General features: G+C 43.7%; 1 protein-coding gene across 2 annotated transcripts in view; it reads right to left on the bottom strand.

The window, feature by feature from the left end:
* LOC115463241 (oocyte zinc finger protein XlCOF6-like) overlaps positions 1 to 17,664 on the bottom strand; it is an 84,428-nt gene that overhangs the window by 50,451 nt on the left and 16,313 nt on the right. Inside the window, exon 3 of one of the 2 annotated variants that reach the window (XM_030193590.1) lies at positions 5,065 to 5,549. The exons of the other annotated variant lie outside the window; for it this stretch is intronic. Coding sequence (XP_030049450.1) covers positions 5,065 to 5,549 — 485 coding nt within the window. The remainder of the gene's footprint in view (positions 1 to 5,064; positions 5,550 to 17,664) is intronic. 2 annotated transcript variants of the gene reach the window in all.

The raw sequence follows: 17,664 nt of genomic DNA, 5'->3' as shown, positions 1-17,664 counted from the left end.
CCTCTAATATTGTGTTCAATTCTGGTCGTCGTATCTCAAAAAAGATATAGTGGAATTAGAAAAGGAGCAGACTGTTGCATCCCTACCTGGTTCTTCTGGCGGCGACCATTTTGGAAGGATCATCTGAACAGCAACCATCTTGGGAAGATCTTCTGAGGGTCAGCCATCTTGGTAGGTTCATATGTAGAGCAGCCATCTTAGGTAGTTCATCAAGGTGGCTGCCATCTTGAGTATCCTTTTGGGCGTGCCTTATGAGATCTCTGCTTTGCAGCTGTGACCAGGATCCTCTGGATTGGAGGCCTATTTAAGAGCTGGCCTGTGACCACCATTTTTGCTTCAGCTTTTATCTTGTTAGAAGTTTGGGTGCTGCTGACTGAGCGTTCTTCTGCTTCATACCTGTTGATGCTGACCTGGACTGAACCTGACGATTCTCTGCTTGCTGCCGGTCCTGACCTGTGGATTGAACCTGACCATTCTCTGCTGGCTGCCCGGTCGATCTGCGTCCCGGATCTGTCCTCCGCCTGCCTGCTATGGCTGGTGGCTGTTCGACCCCGACTGTATCCAGAAGTCCTGGTGGCCATCTGCATTTGGGAGCTCAACTCCTGGGGAACGGTGGTCACTTCCCAGGTGAAGCTAGGGGTTGTCCGGCTGCCTGACCGAGTGCAGTGCTTCTCAGATCCTCCGCGCTCTGTCAAGGTGCAAGGGCTCACCTCTGCAGTGGCAACAGTAAGCCAAAGCCATGAGCTCGCCGGATGAAACCGAGCTGGTCCGACCTGTCTCAAGTATTACGGTGGCAAACAGGCTCAGTTGAACCGCTGTCGTTGTATCGCTCCATGGTGCGACTGCACCTCGAGTATGTGTTCAATTCTGGTCGCCGCACCTCAAAAAAGACATAGTGGAATTGGAAAAGGTGCAAAGAAGGGCGACAAAGATGATAAAGGGGATGGAACGGCTTCCCTATCAGGATAGGCTGAAAAGGCTGGGGCTCTTCAGCTTGGAGAAAAGGCAGCTGAGGGGAGATATGATAGAGGTCTATAAGATAATGAGTGGAATGGAACGGGTCGATGTGGAGCGTCTGTTTACGCTTTCCAAAAATACTAGGACAAGGGGGAATGCGATGAAGCTGCAGTGTGGTAAATTTAAAATGAATCAGAGGAAATTTTTCTTCACTCAACGAGTAAACTCTGGTATTCGCTACAGGAAAAGGTGGTTAAGACGGATAACAGCGGACTTCAAAAAAGGGTTGGACGGCTTCCTGGAGGAAAAAGCCATAGAATGTTATTGAATGGACGAGGGAATACAGTATTTCTAGGATGGGCAGGACAAATTGCTTGTTCTTTTGTCCGCTGTCGGTGACAGGGTGCTGGGCTCGATGGACCCTTGGTCTGTCCCAGCATGGCGATGCTTATCTACTTATGTACATGTAAAAGACACACCGATGCCAGCACCAGCCCTTTTGTCGCTTCGTAAAAAGGGCCCCCGTGTTCATTTATAACACAGAATAGTAAAGTGGCCTTAGTTACCCCTCAACAGGTGTTATTGACATTTGTATGAAGTGTGAAATGTTTTTTTAGATGCTATGTCTCCAATTCAGCTAGCCCAGCAGCTTCCATTTCTCAAGTTTCTTGTTTTGAAATAGTGTAGTCTGTGTTAACAAGCTTCTCAAACAGAACTATCTTCCCAGTTTTGTCAGGTCACTTGTTATGAATATGATCCAGTAGGAAATCGTGTGCTTTCGTTAATTAAAGCTGTGGCAGAAAATATTTGCAAGTCCAATTTTATTATGCAGGAAAACAATACACCGCCAAAATACAAAATAGCAAGCAGCACAGTACTAGCCACCAAGTTCATACAAAGTTAATTATTTTCAGTGGGAAATAAATCTGTTGGCTGCCTGCTATGTGAACATTCCATCACTATTTCATTATTGCTACCAAGTATTACATATTTGGTGCATATGCCTTAAACATAGATTGTTTAAATTCATTTATATAGACCTTGCACATGGTGTTGCTTGTTAAACCCAAAGCAAAACCTATTGATGGTTAAACAATTTGGTATAAACTGTGTTTATGACTTGTTCTGTGCTGCTTTGGGTCCTACTGATCTGTACATCCGTTGTGTTATTTTGGCCGATGGAAAGTCTGGTGGGTTTATAGGGAGGGAGGGGAAGGGTTCTTGGGGTATGTTCTCTGTAAAAGTTTATATTGTGCCATGATGGATGGTTCACTGGTTTTTCTGTTCTGTATGAAGCTTATCAACCAACATGTTTTGCTTTTAATAAAAATGATTAAAACATAAAAATAAGTTTGGATGTTACTGAATTCTATTATTCTGTCTCACTGTATTTTTTTTTTTTTTGTACCCCGCACTTTTCCCACTCATGGCAGGCTCAATGCGGCAGGCAACGGAGGGTTAAGTGATTTGCCAGAGTCACAAGGAGCTGCCTGGGCCGGATTCGAACTCAGTTCCTCAGTTCCCCAGGACCAAGTCCACCACCCTAACCACTAGGCCACTCTCCACTTCCAGTTTGGGCACAGTAGAAGCCATCATAAAAACAAAATATAAGAAAACCAATGGACTGCATTAGGGGCTTATAGCCCATTTAGTTATACCTTCAACAAATGAGAGACACGCATGAAACAAAATACTTATTTTTATTACTTTGACTTACAAACCATTTGTCCCTGAAACATGCTCAAAACAGAATAATCCATTTACAAAAGAAATGAGGTGAAGACGTGATTCCATGTTTACTTCCATTTAATTTCAGTCTATTCCATCTTTATAACACCAGGCTTCCTACCAGGTTGAATGGACAGATGTATAGATTTTGGCACCCTAAACACTGAAATTGTTTCCAGATACTAAGAAAGAAGTTACTGTAGTACCGAAGCCTCCTGAATGATGGGAGTTTTGTGTTATTGATCATAGATCTAGCCAAGAGGGTAAATTATATTGTAGCCTTTCTAAATAACGTTTTCATTTATGATTTTTCTTGTTGTTTACTGACATATCTCTCATGTTCTGTATCCTTTTCCCTCCTTTTTGTTGAGGAACTTGGATATTAAGAAATATTAATCTCTTGAATATCAATTTGTTAATTCCTGCTTTGTTACTATTACCTGCTTCAGTTTCAAAAAAATTCTGTAGCAAAGGTTTCTTTGTTATTACATTTAAAAGCTCAATAAAAATGTAAAATAAAAAGAATCACTACTTCAGGAAGTAGGTGACAGCTTAGCTCTTTTTCCAAGCCTTTATTGGAAGAAGCAACTAACTAGTCTTACCCACACGATGATTACCACCAGCTTCACATACAGCAGGACTTGGCTTATCCACTCCTACCCTAGCTGAGATCATTTTCATGTACCTTTCTAACTCCACATACAACTTTCTTTAAATTGTTCTCCTTATTCATTATCTAACTCCTGTTACTCTATCTGTCCTTATAAGCCTGGAGACCTATGATAGTAGCTCAATAGATATAATCTATTTCTCTGAGACCCATTCCTACTTCAGAGCTAGCAAATGTACAGTCTAAGCCTAGAATGATTCTTATAAATGATCTCATGGGCACTGAGGAGTTTCCTCATTCATACAACCAGTTTTCCAAGGTCCTTAAGAGGCCGGTCTACAATGGCAAAGCTTTATGGCAGTGCAGGAATTGCTGATTAATGGCTGCTGCGGAACCTTTGGTGGATTTTCAAATATGATGACAAAGTGAAATTTTATTACACTCAGCACATGTAAAACATTTCTTTACACTGCGTATTACTTTGCAGGTCTGAGGACCAAATGAAACTTTTACTACACTTGGCACATAAAAAAGGTTTCTTTCCATTATGAATTATTTGGTGGATTTTCAGATATGATGACCAAGTGAAACTTTTATTACACTCAGTGCATATAAAAGGCTTCTTTCCACTTTGCATTATTTGGTGTATTTTTAAGCTATGATGTAAAAGGTTTCTTCCTGTTGTGGGTTGTTTGGTGGATTTTCAGATATGCTGAACGACTGAAACTTTTATTACACTCGGTGCAAGTAAAAGGTTTCATTCCACTGTGGATTATTTGATGACTTTTCAAATGTGACTGCTGATTGAAACTTTTACCACATTCAATACATGTAAAAGGTTTAATTCCGCTGTGAATGTTTTGGTGAATTTTCAGATTTGATGAACTGGTGAACCTTTTATTACACTCAGTACATATAAAAGGTTTCTTTCCACTGTGGATCCATTGATGCCTTTTTAGCTGTGAGAGCTCAATGAAACTTTTACAACATTCAGTACATGTAAAAGGTTTCCTTCCATCGTGGATTATTTGGTGCATTTTCAGATTTGATGAGCTGGTGAAAACATTATTACACTCAGTACATGTAAAACCACTGTGAATTATTTGATGCCTTTTCAGCTGTGACAGCTCACTGAAACCTTTACCACATGGAAACAGTTTCTTATCATTGTGGATTGTTAGGTGGCTCTTCAGGTATGATGAACGAGTATAACCTTTATTACATTCAGAGCATGTAAAAGGTTTTTTTCCACTGTGAATCATTTGATGAGTTTTCAGGTGTGATGACTGGGTAAAGCTTTTATTACACTCAGTGCACGTAAAAGGTTTCTTTCCACTGTGGCTCATTTGATGAGTTTTCAAGTATGATGGACAAGTGAAACTTTTATTACACTCTGTGCATGTAAAAGGTTTCTTTCCACTGTGGATCATTTGATGCCTCTTCAGCTGTGAAGAATCACTGAAACTTTTATCACACTCATTACATGGAAAAGGTTTCTGTCCACTATGGATTAATTGGTGCCTTTTCAGAACCGAGGACAAACGGAAACTTTTATCACACTCGGTACATGTAAGGGTTTCTTTTCCACTATGGATGAATTTGTGCACTTTCAGATAAGATGAAGTAGTGAAACTCTTATTACACTCAGTACATGTAAAATGTTTCTTTCTGATGTGCTTCATGTTTCCAGTGTGTGTCCTTTGGTGTGTAATTAATGATTTCCGCTGACCAAAACGTTTGCTACATTCATTACATGAAAAAGACTTAAGTTCAGCATGAATTTTCTGGTTTAACTTCAAATTTATATTCTGTTTGAAAGTCTTTTCACACTGAGAACATGAAAAAGATCTCTCCCTACTATCGGATCTCTTATCCAATAAGAAATTATCATTCCTATTGAAGATTATTCCACAGTTGTCACACACAGAGGGTTTGTTCCCTTTCCTCTCTTCTTGGGGGAGTTTAGAAGGTTCTGGATCACTGTTACTATCCTGGAAGGGACTCTTTGTTCTCAAGTGTCTCTGGTGCTCAGGGATGTTTGTGAGCTCCCTGTCACTTCTCTCACACTCAGTAATTCCACAAGGTGTTTCTCCGGCTTGGTCTCTCTCCTCCTTCTCCAGCTCCTGCTGATGATTCCTCGGGTGTCTCCTCTCCATCCTTTGGGAAATATTCCGATCGCCATTTTGTTCCGTTTGTATAACAGATTCTTCTTGATTCTGCTCTCGCTTGAGCTCCTCCTGTTCAGCCTCATTAACTGTTGGGATATGAAAAGAAAGACATTAATTACGTATTACTTCTACGGAAAGCTACTACTGATCAAGGAAGAGAAATTTCTAGGCCAGTGCATCAGACTCACCAAAACTGGCAGGAATGTGAAAAAGTGCACCAAGCACCCTTCTATAATGTTGCATCTAAGCGTTATAGCATTTCTCCTATAATTTTTAGCTATAAGCTATAAAGTTCTACTTCAGGTATGCTGCATTATTTCCCATCCCCCTTCTCTCTTTTCCTATCAGCCACATACATGAATTTCTGGCTAGTCACATGCTCTGATGGTGAAAATGTTGTTAAGGCAACTCAGCTACCTGGTATATCCTGTTACAAAAGTAATTTACTGAGAAGAGGTATGGCAAGCTTCCAGCACATATGAAAGATCCAATTACAAGTCTCCAGCACATATGCAGCACCTATGATTGGTCCAGGGTGGAGGAGAGGTGGATGCTCACCACAGCCTATAAAACCACGCTGCAGACAAAGAAACTCTGAAAAAACTAGGCATGCTTGGAAAGAGAGTTTCAGATCCAATGGCCTATTTTTTCCCCGAAGAGGTTTGCTCTCCCCCCTTCGTAAAAACTAATTCTCTATATCTAAGAATCTTTCTCTCTCTCTGTTCTGTGACCTTTGTATGAGGAACAAACTTTTCTTCCTTCTTCATATAATTAGTTTAATCACTTATAATTACCAGAGGTACTGATGTTAGATTTTGTAAGTTTTGTTTAACTTTCTGATGTCTGATGTTGTGCTGGTGGATGAGTAATTAAACTTTTAATTCTTTCTGATTCATTTACAATTTTTCTACAATATTTTATAATATTTCATAACTTGTTATTGTTATTATTATTGCATTGTACCCACATTTTCCCGCCTATTTGCAGGCTCAATGTGGCTTACAGAGTGTTGTTATGACATAGTCATGAGAGGATCTTAGATACATTCAGTGGTAAGCCAAAGATATTAGAAGATAGAGTAGGGGGTGTTAGATAGGGTGGTGTAGGAGGTGTATTTATATGATTGGGTGGGTTGTGTGGTGATTTGTGTCTTTAAGGGTTCTTTTTGTAGGCTCTATTGAAGAGATGTGTCTTCAAAGATTTGCGAAAGTTGCTTAGATTGTCCATAGTTTTTAGGGCTGGGGGTAGCGCATTCCATAGCTATATACTTCTGTAAGAGAAGGTAGTGGCGTATGCCTGCTTATATTTAAGTCCTTTACAACTGGGGAAGTTCAGATTGAGGAATTTGCGGGCTGATCTCTTGGCGTTTCTGGGCGGTAGGTCCACTTTAACATGTAAAGTGGGGCATCTGCGTGAATGATCTTGTGTACGGTCGTGCATATCTTGAATTCGATGTGTTCCTTGAGTGGTAGCCAGTGAAGTTTTTCTCTTAAGGGTTTCGCACTTTCGTATTTGGTCTTTCCAAATATGAGTCTGGCTGCGGTATTTTGGGCTGTTTGGAGTTTCTTAATAGTCTGTTCTTTGCAGCCAGCGTACAGAGTGTTACAGTAGTCCAGGTGACTTATTACCATAGATTGTACCAGGGTACGGAAAATGTTTCTCGGGAAGAAAGGCTTAACTCTTTTGAGTTTCCGCATCGAGTAGAACATCTTTTTTGTCATGTTCTTCACATGGGTATCGAGAGTGAGGTTTCAGTCGATGGTAACTCCAAGAATCTTCAGGTTTTCTGAAATAGGAAGAGTGCAGTATGGTGTGGTTATAGTGGAGTAGTTGTTTGTGTTGTATTGAGAAGTGAGTACTAGGCATTGAGTTTTTTCTGCGTTGAGTTTTAGCTGGAATGAATCTGCCCAGGTGTGCATGGTTCTGAAGCTTTGGTTGATTTCGTTGGTGATTTCGTTTAGATTATGTTTGAACGGGATGTAGATCGTGACATTGTCTACATATATGTAAGGGTTAAGGTTTTGATTGGCTAATAGTTTGGCTAGTGGTATCATCATTAGGTTGAAGATAGTTGGTGAGAGGGGGGATCCTTGAGGAACTCCGCATTCCGGTGTCCATGGAGGTCATCTTTCGGCATCCGTTATTACTTGGTAGGATCTGGTGGTGAGGAATCCCTCGAACCATTTGAGGACTGGGCCTCCGACTCCAAAGTATTCTAGTATATGAAGTAATATTCCATGATCAACCATGTCGAAGGCGCTTGACATGTCAAATTGTAGTACGAGTATGTTCTTACCAGTTGCAATTGTTTTTTTTTTTTGAATGAGTTGATTGCCGCCACTAGTAAAGTTTCGGTGCTGTGATTTAATCGAAATCCTGATTGTGGCTCATGTAGAATTGAGTGTTTAGTTAGATATTCAGTGAGTTGTTTCGTAACTATGCCCTCCATTATTTTGGTTATGAGCGGAATAGATGCAACTGGTCGATAATTAGTTAGGTCCATTGTGCTTTTCTTAGCGTCTTTTGGCAGAGGAGTGAGTAGGATGTTTCCTTTATTTGTGGGGAATAAACCATTTTGGAGTCTGTGGTTTACTTGGTTCGTAAGGTCTTTCTTAAATTGTTTGGGGGCGGTTCTTATTAGGCTGACAGGGCAAATGTCTAGTTTGCATTGAGACTTGACATATTTTTTAAGCCATTGTGAGAGTTCATCTACTGAGATTTTGTCGAAGTTGGTCCATGAACGATCTGCTGGGTATTCCCCTGGTTTTGGATCTAGGCATTCAAGGATGCTTGTATAATCGGTGGTATTAGTAGATATCATGAATCTGAGTTTTATAATTTTTTCGTTAAAATATTTCGCTAAGTTGGCAGCGGATGGGGTGTCTGTGTTGTTAGAGGTAACCAGTGTAGTGTATAGGAGTTTGTTCACGAGTGAGAAGAGCTTATGTGTATCCTTGTAGTTGGGTCCTATTATGGTTTTGTAGTACATTCTTTTGGTTTGTCTGATTTTGTATTTGTATTTTCTTTGCAACTGTTTCCAGTCATTAAGAGTGAGTTCGTCTTTTTTATTGCTCCATATTCTTTCCAGTCTTCTGACCTGTGTTTTTAAGTCTTTCAATTCTTCGTTAAACCATGGTATTGAGTTTTTTCTTTTTGAGGATCTAGTTTGGAGCGGTGCTATACTGTCTAGTATTGCTGTGCATCTGTTGTCCCATTCTTGCAGAAATTGGGGTGCGTCTGTAGGAGTTGCCCATTCGTCAGTATAAAGTTCTTGCCAGAATGTTAGTGGGTCTATTTTGCCTCTTGTCGTATAGGTTCTTTTTTCTTGTTTTCGTTGTGACCCTTTTGTTTTCCAGGAGAGGGAGGTACAGTATTTGCTTTGTAGTGGTCTGACCATGGTGTAACTGTCCATTTTGTGTCTGTGATAGTGAGGATGGGCTCTGATGAAAATTTGTGAGTTATAATGTCTAGTGTGTGTCCTTTGTTGTGGGTGGGTTGCATGTTAGGCCAGTGGAGCTCCCATAGTTGGATGAATTCCTTGCATTCGTTTACGTTTTTAATGTTAGTGTCTTCAAGGTGAAGGTTGATGTCCCCTGCTATGAGAAGGTTCTGGGTGGACACGCAAGTGTTTGATATGAAGTCCATAAAGTGTGTTTGTGAATCTTGCCAATAGCCAGGGGGCCTGTAGAAAATGATTAGGTTTAGTTGATCAAGTAGATCGGGGTGGTTGATTCTAACTGAGGCTATTTCAAGTTGGGGTAGGATGGATTCTGCTGTTGTGAATTGTGATTTATAGATTATTGCTATGCCTCCTCCTCTTTTTCCTTCTCTTGTCCAATGGGTGATTTTGTATCTTAGTGTACATAGTTCTAAGATTATTGGGTCTTTGGAATCATGGATCCAGGTTTCACTAATGAGTAGGAAGTCAAAGTGATCTTCCGTAATCCAGTCGGTCAATGTTGTGGTTTTCTTGATTACTGATCTGGCATTAGTGTAACCTATTTGTATTAGTTGGTGTTGTTCTCTTGGATTCGGGTTTGTGGTAATATTTATTAGTTGTCTGTCTCCTTGATGTGATGGTTTGGAACGTTCTTTCTTTCCTATTCTTTGATGGGGTCTGTGGATGTTAAGTTTTTCATGGTCTTCTTTGTCTTTTTGTGTGTGCATGTTGTGTTCGTGAGTTGTTTGTGGTTTGTGAATTGTGAAGCTGTTATTGTCTGTGTCTGGGGTTGTAGGTGTGTGTTGGAGTAGGGCGAGGCAGTAAATGGTTAGGAGTATTTTACTAGTGTTCATATCAGTATTAGTATGCACGTTAATTTGTGTGTTTAGAATGTTAGGGGCTTGGCAATCCTGTGAAGCAAAATCTAGGTCAGTATAAGCATTATATTCGGAACAAAGCGAGCAAAATTTAAATCATTGTAAACAATGCACTTAGATCAAGGTAGGCAGAGTCATTAGAGGTCTTTCAGCATTTTACATCGCATATAAAGCGTTTAAACATCTAATAAGCTGCCGAGCATACAAACAGTGTTTGCAGCATAACGTTTTACAGCATTTAAAGGAAGCTTTCAAACAAGCTGCCATGCATGTATGATATGTTAGGCATATAAAGTAATTTAGCATTTAGATGGAGTCTTTCAACATCCTACATCGCATATATAGCATTTAGCCTTTGTAGGAGGAATTCTAGCAGAACACATTAAAAATACAACATACATAACACAGTAACATAGTAAATGACGGCAGATAAAGACTTGAACGGTCCATCCATACAAGAGGGCGTAAACCTGAGAGGATCATGGAAGTGTCTCCAACTTACACAAAACTATAAATTATGCACTTGGCCATGGGCACTTAGGTGCTTCTTTACACCTGACATAAAGCTTTAAGCCTGAATTTTGGCACGCCAATTCGGTTTTATGCCACTACTCTTCAATGACATCTTAGTTCGCAGATATCATGATACACGAGGCCCGGAAAAAAAGGGGAAGCCCCCCCCCCCCCCCCCCCCACCAACATTTTTCCATAACCCCAAAACGTCCTACTGCAGCAGAAAAGTCTGCCTGAACTTCGAGACATTTCCAAGTACTTCGTTTTTCAACAGGATGGAGCTCCAGTGCGTCGAGCTCGCAAATCCGGTGAGCTCTTAATTAAGGAAACCTCAGAATTCAGTCAGCCAACAGCTCACAGGCTTTGAAGACATCGTGAATTTGTCAAGGTTGAAGGAGGACACTCTGAACACAAATTATAAATTAACGCATGTATTTTCAAAGGTCATACTAAGTTTCAAAATAGCAATTGTTTAAACGCTATGTAAGGAGTCCTCTTTTTTCCAGACATCATATAGAATTGGCAATCCTCGTTGGAGGAGCAGAGTAGAGAGTTGCACGGGGACAGAAATCTTACCCATCCCCGCCCGTCCCCGCTGGAATCTTACCCATCCCCACCCATCCCCGCTGGAATCTTACCCATCCCCATCCATCCCCGCAAAAATGTAACCCATTCTAACCCATCCCCACCCGTCCCCACTAGAATCTTACCCATCCCCGCCCGTCCCTGCTGGAATCTTACCCATCCCCACCTGTCCCCACTGGAATCTTACCCATCCCCATCCATCCCCGCAAAAATGTAACCCATTCTAACCCATCCCCACTAGAATCTTACCCATCCCCGCCCGTCCCTGCTGGAATCTTACCCATCCCCACCTGTCCCCACTGGAATCTTACCCATCCCCATCCATCCCCGCAAAAATGTAACCCATTCTAACCCATCCCCACTAGAATCTTACCCATCCCCGCCCGTCCCTGCTGGAATCTTACCCGTCCCCACTAGAATCTTACCCATCCCCATCCATCCCCGCAAAAATGTAACCCATTCTAACCCATCCCCACCCGTCCCCACTAGAATCTTACCCATCCCCGCCCGTCCCTGCTGGAATCTTACCCATCCCCACCTGTCCCCACTGGAATCTTACCCATCCCCATCCATCCCCGCAAAAATGTAACCCATTCTAACCCATCCCCACTAGAATCTTACCCATCCCCGCCCGTCCCTGCTGGAATCTTACCCGTCCCCACTAGAATCTTACCCATCCCCATCCATCCCCGCAAACATGTAACCCATTCTAACCCATCCCCACCCGTCCCCACTAGAATCTTACCCATCCCCGCCCGTCCCTGCTGGAATCTTACCCGTCCCCACTGGAATCTTACCCATCCCCATGCATCCCCGCAAAAATGTAGCCCATTCTAACCCATCCCCACTAGAATCTTACCCATCCCCGCCCGTCCCTGCTGGAATCTTACCCATCCCCACCCGTCCCCACTTGAATCTTACCCATCCCCATCCATCCCCGCAAAAATGTAACCCATTCTAACCCATCCCCACCCGTCCCCGCAAGAATTTAACCCATCCCCACCCGTCACTGTAAGAATTTAATGATACATAAAAGAAAATTCCAATCGGTGAGGGAGCTCTCTCTGGATTTGAGCCACAGCACTGTAGGCAAGGAAGGAAAATGGAAGCTGAAACGTGGAACACTCTGGTGTGCACATGTAAGATTTGTCTCTGATTTACTGGCACTGTGTGCTGAGAGGTCACCACATGCACACGCCAGTAGGTCAGGTGACATCTGATGCTCATGCCTGGGTCAGAGCTGAGGTCTGCTCATCAGCCCGGGAGCAAAGAGGATTAATTGTAATATAGTAAGTGACAGCAAATAAAGACCTGAATGGTCCATCCAGTCTGCCCAATAGTCACACTCATTATCAATTCATGACTAAATCAACGAGTGTGATATTATGTACTTGATTATGGTCTTTCTTTTGTGTTTCTGGAACATAGAAGTCTATCTGGCCCTATCCTTATGTTCCAACTGCTGGAGTTGTCGTTGAAACCCACTCCAGTCTATGCATCTTCTCATTTGTGGTACACAGATTGTAAAAATCTGTCCAGAACTGTCCTTATGCTCCAGCCACTGAAGTTGCTGTCTAAGCCCTTTCCAGCCCATCCTAAACCAGACTGCCATATATTAGACACAGACCATACAAGTCTGCCCGGTATCGGCCCTAGTTAATCACAGCCAGAGTCGCCATCTAAGCATTACTTCACACATCCACATACACATGCAGCCATTTAAGTTTAGGTTTTTTATAACTTCCATTTTCTAATTAGAGATCCTCTGTGTTCATCCCACGCCTTTTTGAATTCCATCATCATTTGTGTCTCTACCACCTCCTTAATAGAAGACTTTCCACATTTGTGCTGTTAAAGCGAGGAGGAGGAGGAGGAGACAGCAGTCAAAGAACTTGGTACTCGGTAGATGAGAGGCTGGTGCAGGTGTAGCTTACATTTCCACGAGAACCCTGCAGAACTGCTTCCGTCCCTGCGGGAACCCCGCAGAAATGCTAAATAGTAGTAGTAGTAGTTCCCGTGCAGCTCTCTAGAGCAGAGTTATACAGTAGAAATGCCAGGGCTGGTTTTAGACATGCTGGGGCCCAGGACAGAAAATAATAAGGGAGCTCCTGATCCCCTATCCTCCCCCCCCCCCACCCCATCTGCCATTACTAACCACACATAAAACAACTTTAAATGACTTCTTCACACACAAAACTTCACCAAATAGAGAACAAGGGATCACAAATAGAACTAGAACTGGGAACCCCAAGAAATTAAACTCAGGAAGTACTATAACACTGGAGAAATAAAAACAGATATGCACTTCTTTTTGTACTGAACACATAGGGGTCCTGGGCCTAGGCTACCCCCAAATTAGCCACCTCCCTTGCTGTGGCTGGTGAGAATCCCAAAGCCCTGCCAGCTGAAACCACCTCCGGTCTGGCAGCCAGAAATCTCCAAGCTCCTCAGCTAGCGGCAGTGTCCCCGAGTTGCTACGAGCTGCAGAGCTTGGAGATTTCTGGTCACCAGACTGGAGGAAGAGGTCTTCAGCAGGCGGGGCTTGGGGATCCCCACCAGCTTAGGTATTTATATTTTGCATTTGGGCAGGGGGCATGAGGGAGGGCAGGGAGAAAATTTAGTGGGTGGCCCCTCCTCCCCCACCAAAGCTAACATATTCCAGTTAATTAAAAAAAACCAAAACACTTTTTTCTACCTTTTTTTTCTTAAAAGAAAGTTCTTTTCTGTTCTTTGCCTGAAGGAGAGGTAGCAGTGCTACTGACCTGCATACAGTGTTAATTAAGATGTGAAGACAGTAGAATAGCTGCAAAGGTTACTAGGACAACATAGTAAATGTGTTCAAAGGGTCTATTTGAAGCAATCACCTTAGAATAATAAGAACATAAGAATAGTCATACTGGGTCACACCAATGGTCCATCTAGCCCAGTATCCTGATTCCAGCAGTGGCCAATCCAGGTCACAAGTACTTGGCAGAAACCCAATTAGTAGCACCATTCCATGCTACCAATTCCAGGGTAAGCAGTGGCTTCCCCCATGTCCATCTCAATAACAGATTTTGGACTTTTCCTCCAAGAGCTTGACCAAACCTTTTTTAAACCCAGATATACTAACCACCGTTACCATATCCTCCGGCAACAAGTTCCAGAGCTTAACTATTCTTTGAGTGAAAAAATATTTCCTCCAATTTGTTTTAAAAAATATTTCCATGCAATTTCATTGAGTGTCCCCTGGTCTTTGTAGTTTTTTGAATGAGTGAAAAATTGATTCACCTCCACTCGCTCCACCACTCAGGATTTTGTAGGCCTCAATCATATCCCCCTTCAGCCGTCTCTTTACTAAGTTGAATAGCCATAACCTCTTTAGCGTTTCTTCAAACGAGAGGAGTTCCATCCCCTTTATCATTTTGGCCGCTCTTCTTTGAACCTTTTCTAATTCCACTATATCTTTTTTGAGATACAGCGACCAGAATTGAACACAATACTCAAGGAATTGAACACAGTACTCAAGGTGAGGACATTTCTCTGGATAAGTTTCTCTGGTTGATATAGAGGGGCATTTTCGAAAGAAACGACTAAGTTGGAATTTGGACGTCTTTGTAAAACGTCCAAATTCGGAGGCGGGGAAAAGGTCATTTTCGAAAAAAGATGGATGTCCATCTTTTGTTTCGAAAATACCATGGACGTCCTTGGATTTGGACGTCTTTGACTTTTGGTGATTTTCGAAAACAAAGACGTCCAAGTCTAAAACGTCCAAATTCATGCCATTTGGACATGGGAGGACCAGCATTTCTAGTGGACTAGTCCACCTGACATGCCAGGACAGCAATTGGGCACCCTAGGGGGCACTGCAGTGGACTTCATAAAATGCTCCCAGGTACACAACTCTACTACTACTACTTAACATTTCTAGAGCGCTACTAGGGTTACGCAGCGCTGTACAAATTAACGAATAAGGACGGTCCCTGCTCAGAAGAGCTTACAATCTAAAGGACGAAATGTCAAGTTGGGGTAGATGAGATTTCCTGAGAAGAGATGTAGTGATTAGGTGCTGAAGGCGACATTGAAGAGGTGGGCTTTGAGCAATGATTTGAAGATGGGTAGGGAGGGGGCCCGGCGTATGGGCTCAGGGAGTTTGTTCCAAGCATGGGGTGAGGCGAGGCAGAAAGGGCAAAGCCTAGAGTTGGCGGTGGTGGTGAAGGGTACTGAAAGGAGGGATTTGTCTTGAGAGCGGAGGTTACGGGTAGGGACGTAAGGGGAGATGAGGGTAGAGAGGTAAGGAGGGGCTGCAGATCGAGTGCATTTGTAGGTAAGGAGGAGAAGCTTGAACTGTATTCGGTATCTGATCGGAAGCCAGTGAAGTGACTTGAGGAGAGGGGTGATATGAGTATATCGGTTAAGGCGGAAGATAAGACGTGCGGCAGAGTTCTGAATGGACTGAAGGGGGGATAGATGGCTAAGTGGGAGGCCGGTGAGGAGTAGGTTGCAGTAGTCAAGGCGAGACGTAATGAGAGAGTGGATGAGAGTTCGGGTAGTGTGCTCGGAGAGGAAGGGGCGAATTTTGCTAATGTTATAGAGGAAGAAGCGACAGGTCTTGGCTATCTGCTGGATATGCGCAGAGGAGAGGGAGGAGTCGAAGATGACACCGAGGTTGCGGGCAGATGAGACGGGGACGATGAGGGTGTTATCAACTGAGATAGAGAAGTGGGTTTGGGTGGGAAAACAATAAGTTCAGTCTTGGCCATGTTCAGTTTCAGGTGGCGGTTGGACATCCAGGCAGCAATGTCGGATAAGCAGGCCAATACCGTGGCCTGGGTTTCCGCAGTGATTTCTGGTGTGGAGAGATAAAGCTGGGTGTCGTTAGCATAAAGATGATAGTGGAAACCATGAGAAGAGATCAGGGAGCCTAAGGAAAAGGTGTAGATTGAAAAAAGAAGGGGCCCAAGGACAGATCCCTGAGGAACTCCAACAGAGAGCGGGATAGGGGAGGAGGACGAACCATGAGAGTGTACTCTGAAGGTACGATGGGAGAGATAAGAGGAGAACCAGGAGAGGACAGAGCCCTGGAACCCAAAGGAGGACAGTGTGTCAAGAAGTAGGTTGTGATTGACAGTGTCAAAAGCGGCGGATAGGTCGAGGAGGATGAGGATGGAGTAGTGACCTTTGGATTTGGCGAGGAACAGGTCATTGCAGACCTTAGATAGTGCCGTTTCTGTCGAGTGTAGGGGGCGAAAGCCGGATTGAAGTGGATTGAGGATGGCATGAGTGGAGAGAAAATCAATGCAGCGGCTGTGAATGGCGCGTTCAAGTATCTTGGAGAGGAAGGGTAGGAGGGAAATGGGGCGGTAGTTGGAGGGACAGGTAGGGTCAAGTGATGGTTTTTTGAGGAGTGGTGTGACCACAGCATGCTTGAAGGTGTCCGGGACAGTTGCAGTGGAGAGAGAGAGGTTGAGGATATGACGGTGGGGTGATAGTAGAAGTGATGGTGATAAGTAAGTTGGTGGGGATGGGGTCTGAGGAACAGGTGGTGGATTTCGAGATGGAGAGGAGATGGGCGGTTTCCTCTTCGGTGATAGCAGGAAAAGAGGAGAAGGAGGCCTGGGTAGGTTGGTTGAGAGAGTGGGTTATAGGATGAAGAGGAGGAGAAGGTTTGGTGGTGAATTCGAGGTTGATCTTCTGGACTTTGTCACGGAAGTAGTCGGCTAGAGAATGAGGAGAGAGTGGGGGGGGGGGGGGTGGGAGCAGAGGGCACTTTGAGGAGGGAGTTGAGGGTGGCGAAGAGACAACATGGGTTAGAGCTGAGGGAATTAGTCAGTTGGGTGTAATAGTCCTGTTTAGCGAGGAATAGGGAGGATTGGAAGGAGGATAGCATGAATTTGAAGTGAATGAAGTCAGTATGGGCGCGAGATTTCCTCCGAACGGGCGCAGGAGCGAAGGTTACTCTCTTACCTTGTGTGTTGAGCCCCCCCCCAAACAAAAAACCCACTACCTCCCAACTGTACACCACTACCATAGCCCTTATGGGTGAAGGGGGGCACCTTTATGTGGGTACAGAGGATTTCTGGTGGGTTTTGGAGGGCTTGCTGTTTCCTCCACAAATGGTAAAATTATGTATAATCATACCTGATAATTTTCTTTCCATTAATCATAGCTGATCAATCCATAGACTGGTGGGTTGTGTCCATCTACCAGCAGGTGGAGATAGAGAGCAAACTTTTGCCTCCCTATATGTGGTCATGTGCTGCCGGAAACTCCTCAGTATGTCGATATCAAAGCTCCATCCGCAGGACTCAGCACTTAGAGAATTACACCCACGAAGGGACACTCTGCCCAGCTCACCACCGCCGAAACGGGGGAGGGGAATTAACCCAGCTCATCCCCACACAAGTGGGGGAGGGGAATCCGTCCAGCTCATCCCCGCGGAGCGGGGGAGGGACACCACACCCGCCGATGCGGGGGGATCTGGCTTATCCTGCAACCGCAACCGCGGGAGGAGCTGACTGACCCTAACACCGCCGAAGCGGGAGGGGTACAAAGCTGCCCTACAGCCGCACGAAGCGGGAGGGAGTGCCGGCAGAATTTATGTCTCAATCCAGCCCCGTAAAACGGAGGGGAGAGGAATGCAGCAGCTCACTGTAACACAAACTCGTCTCAACTCTTGAAGAATCCAAGTGAAAGAAGAACTTGAACACGAAGTCCTCCTGAAGTAACTGAAGGCTAAACTTGAACCTAAAATTCAACCAGAATATAAACAGTACAGATATCTGGGAGGGGCTATGGATTGATCAG

Source organism: Microcaecilia unicolor, chromosome 1, assembly GCF_901765095.1.
Source record: "Microcaecilia unicolor chromosome 1, aMicUni1.1, whole genome shotgun sequence".
In the NCBI taxonomy this organism is placed as follows: Eukaryota; Metazoa; Chordata; class Amphibia; order Gymnophiona; family Siphonopidae; genus Microcaecilia; species Microcaecilia unicolor.
This window is presented reverse-complemented; position numbering and strand designations above follow the sequence as displayed.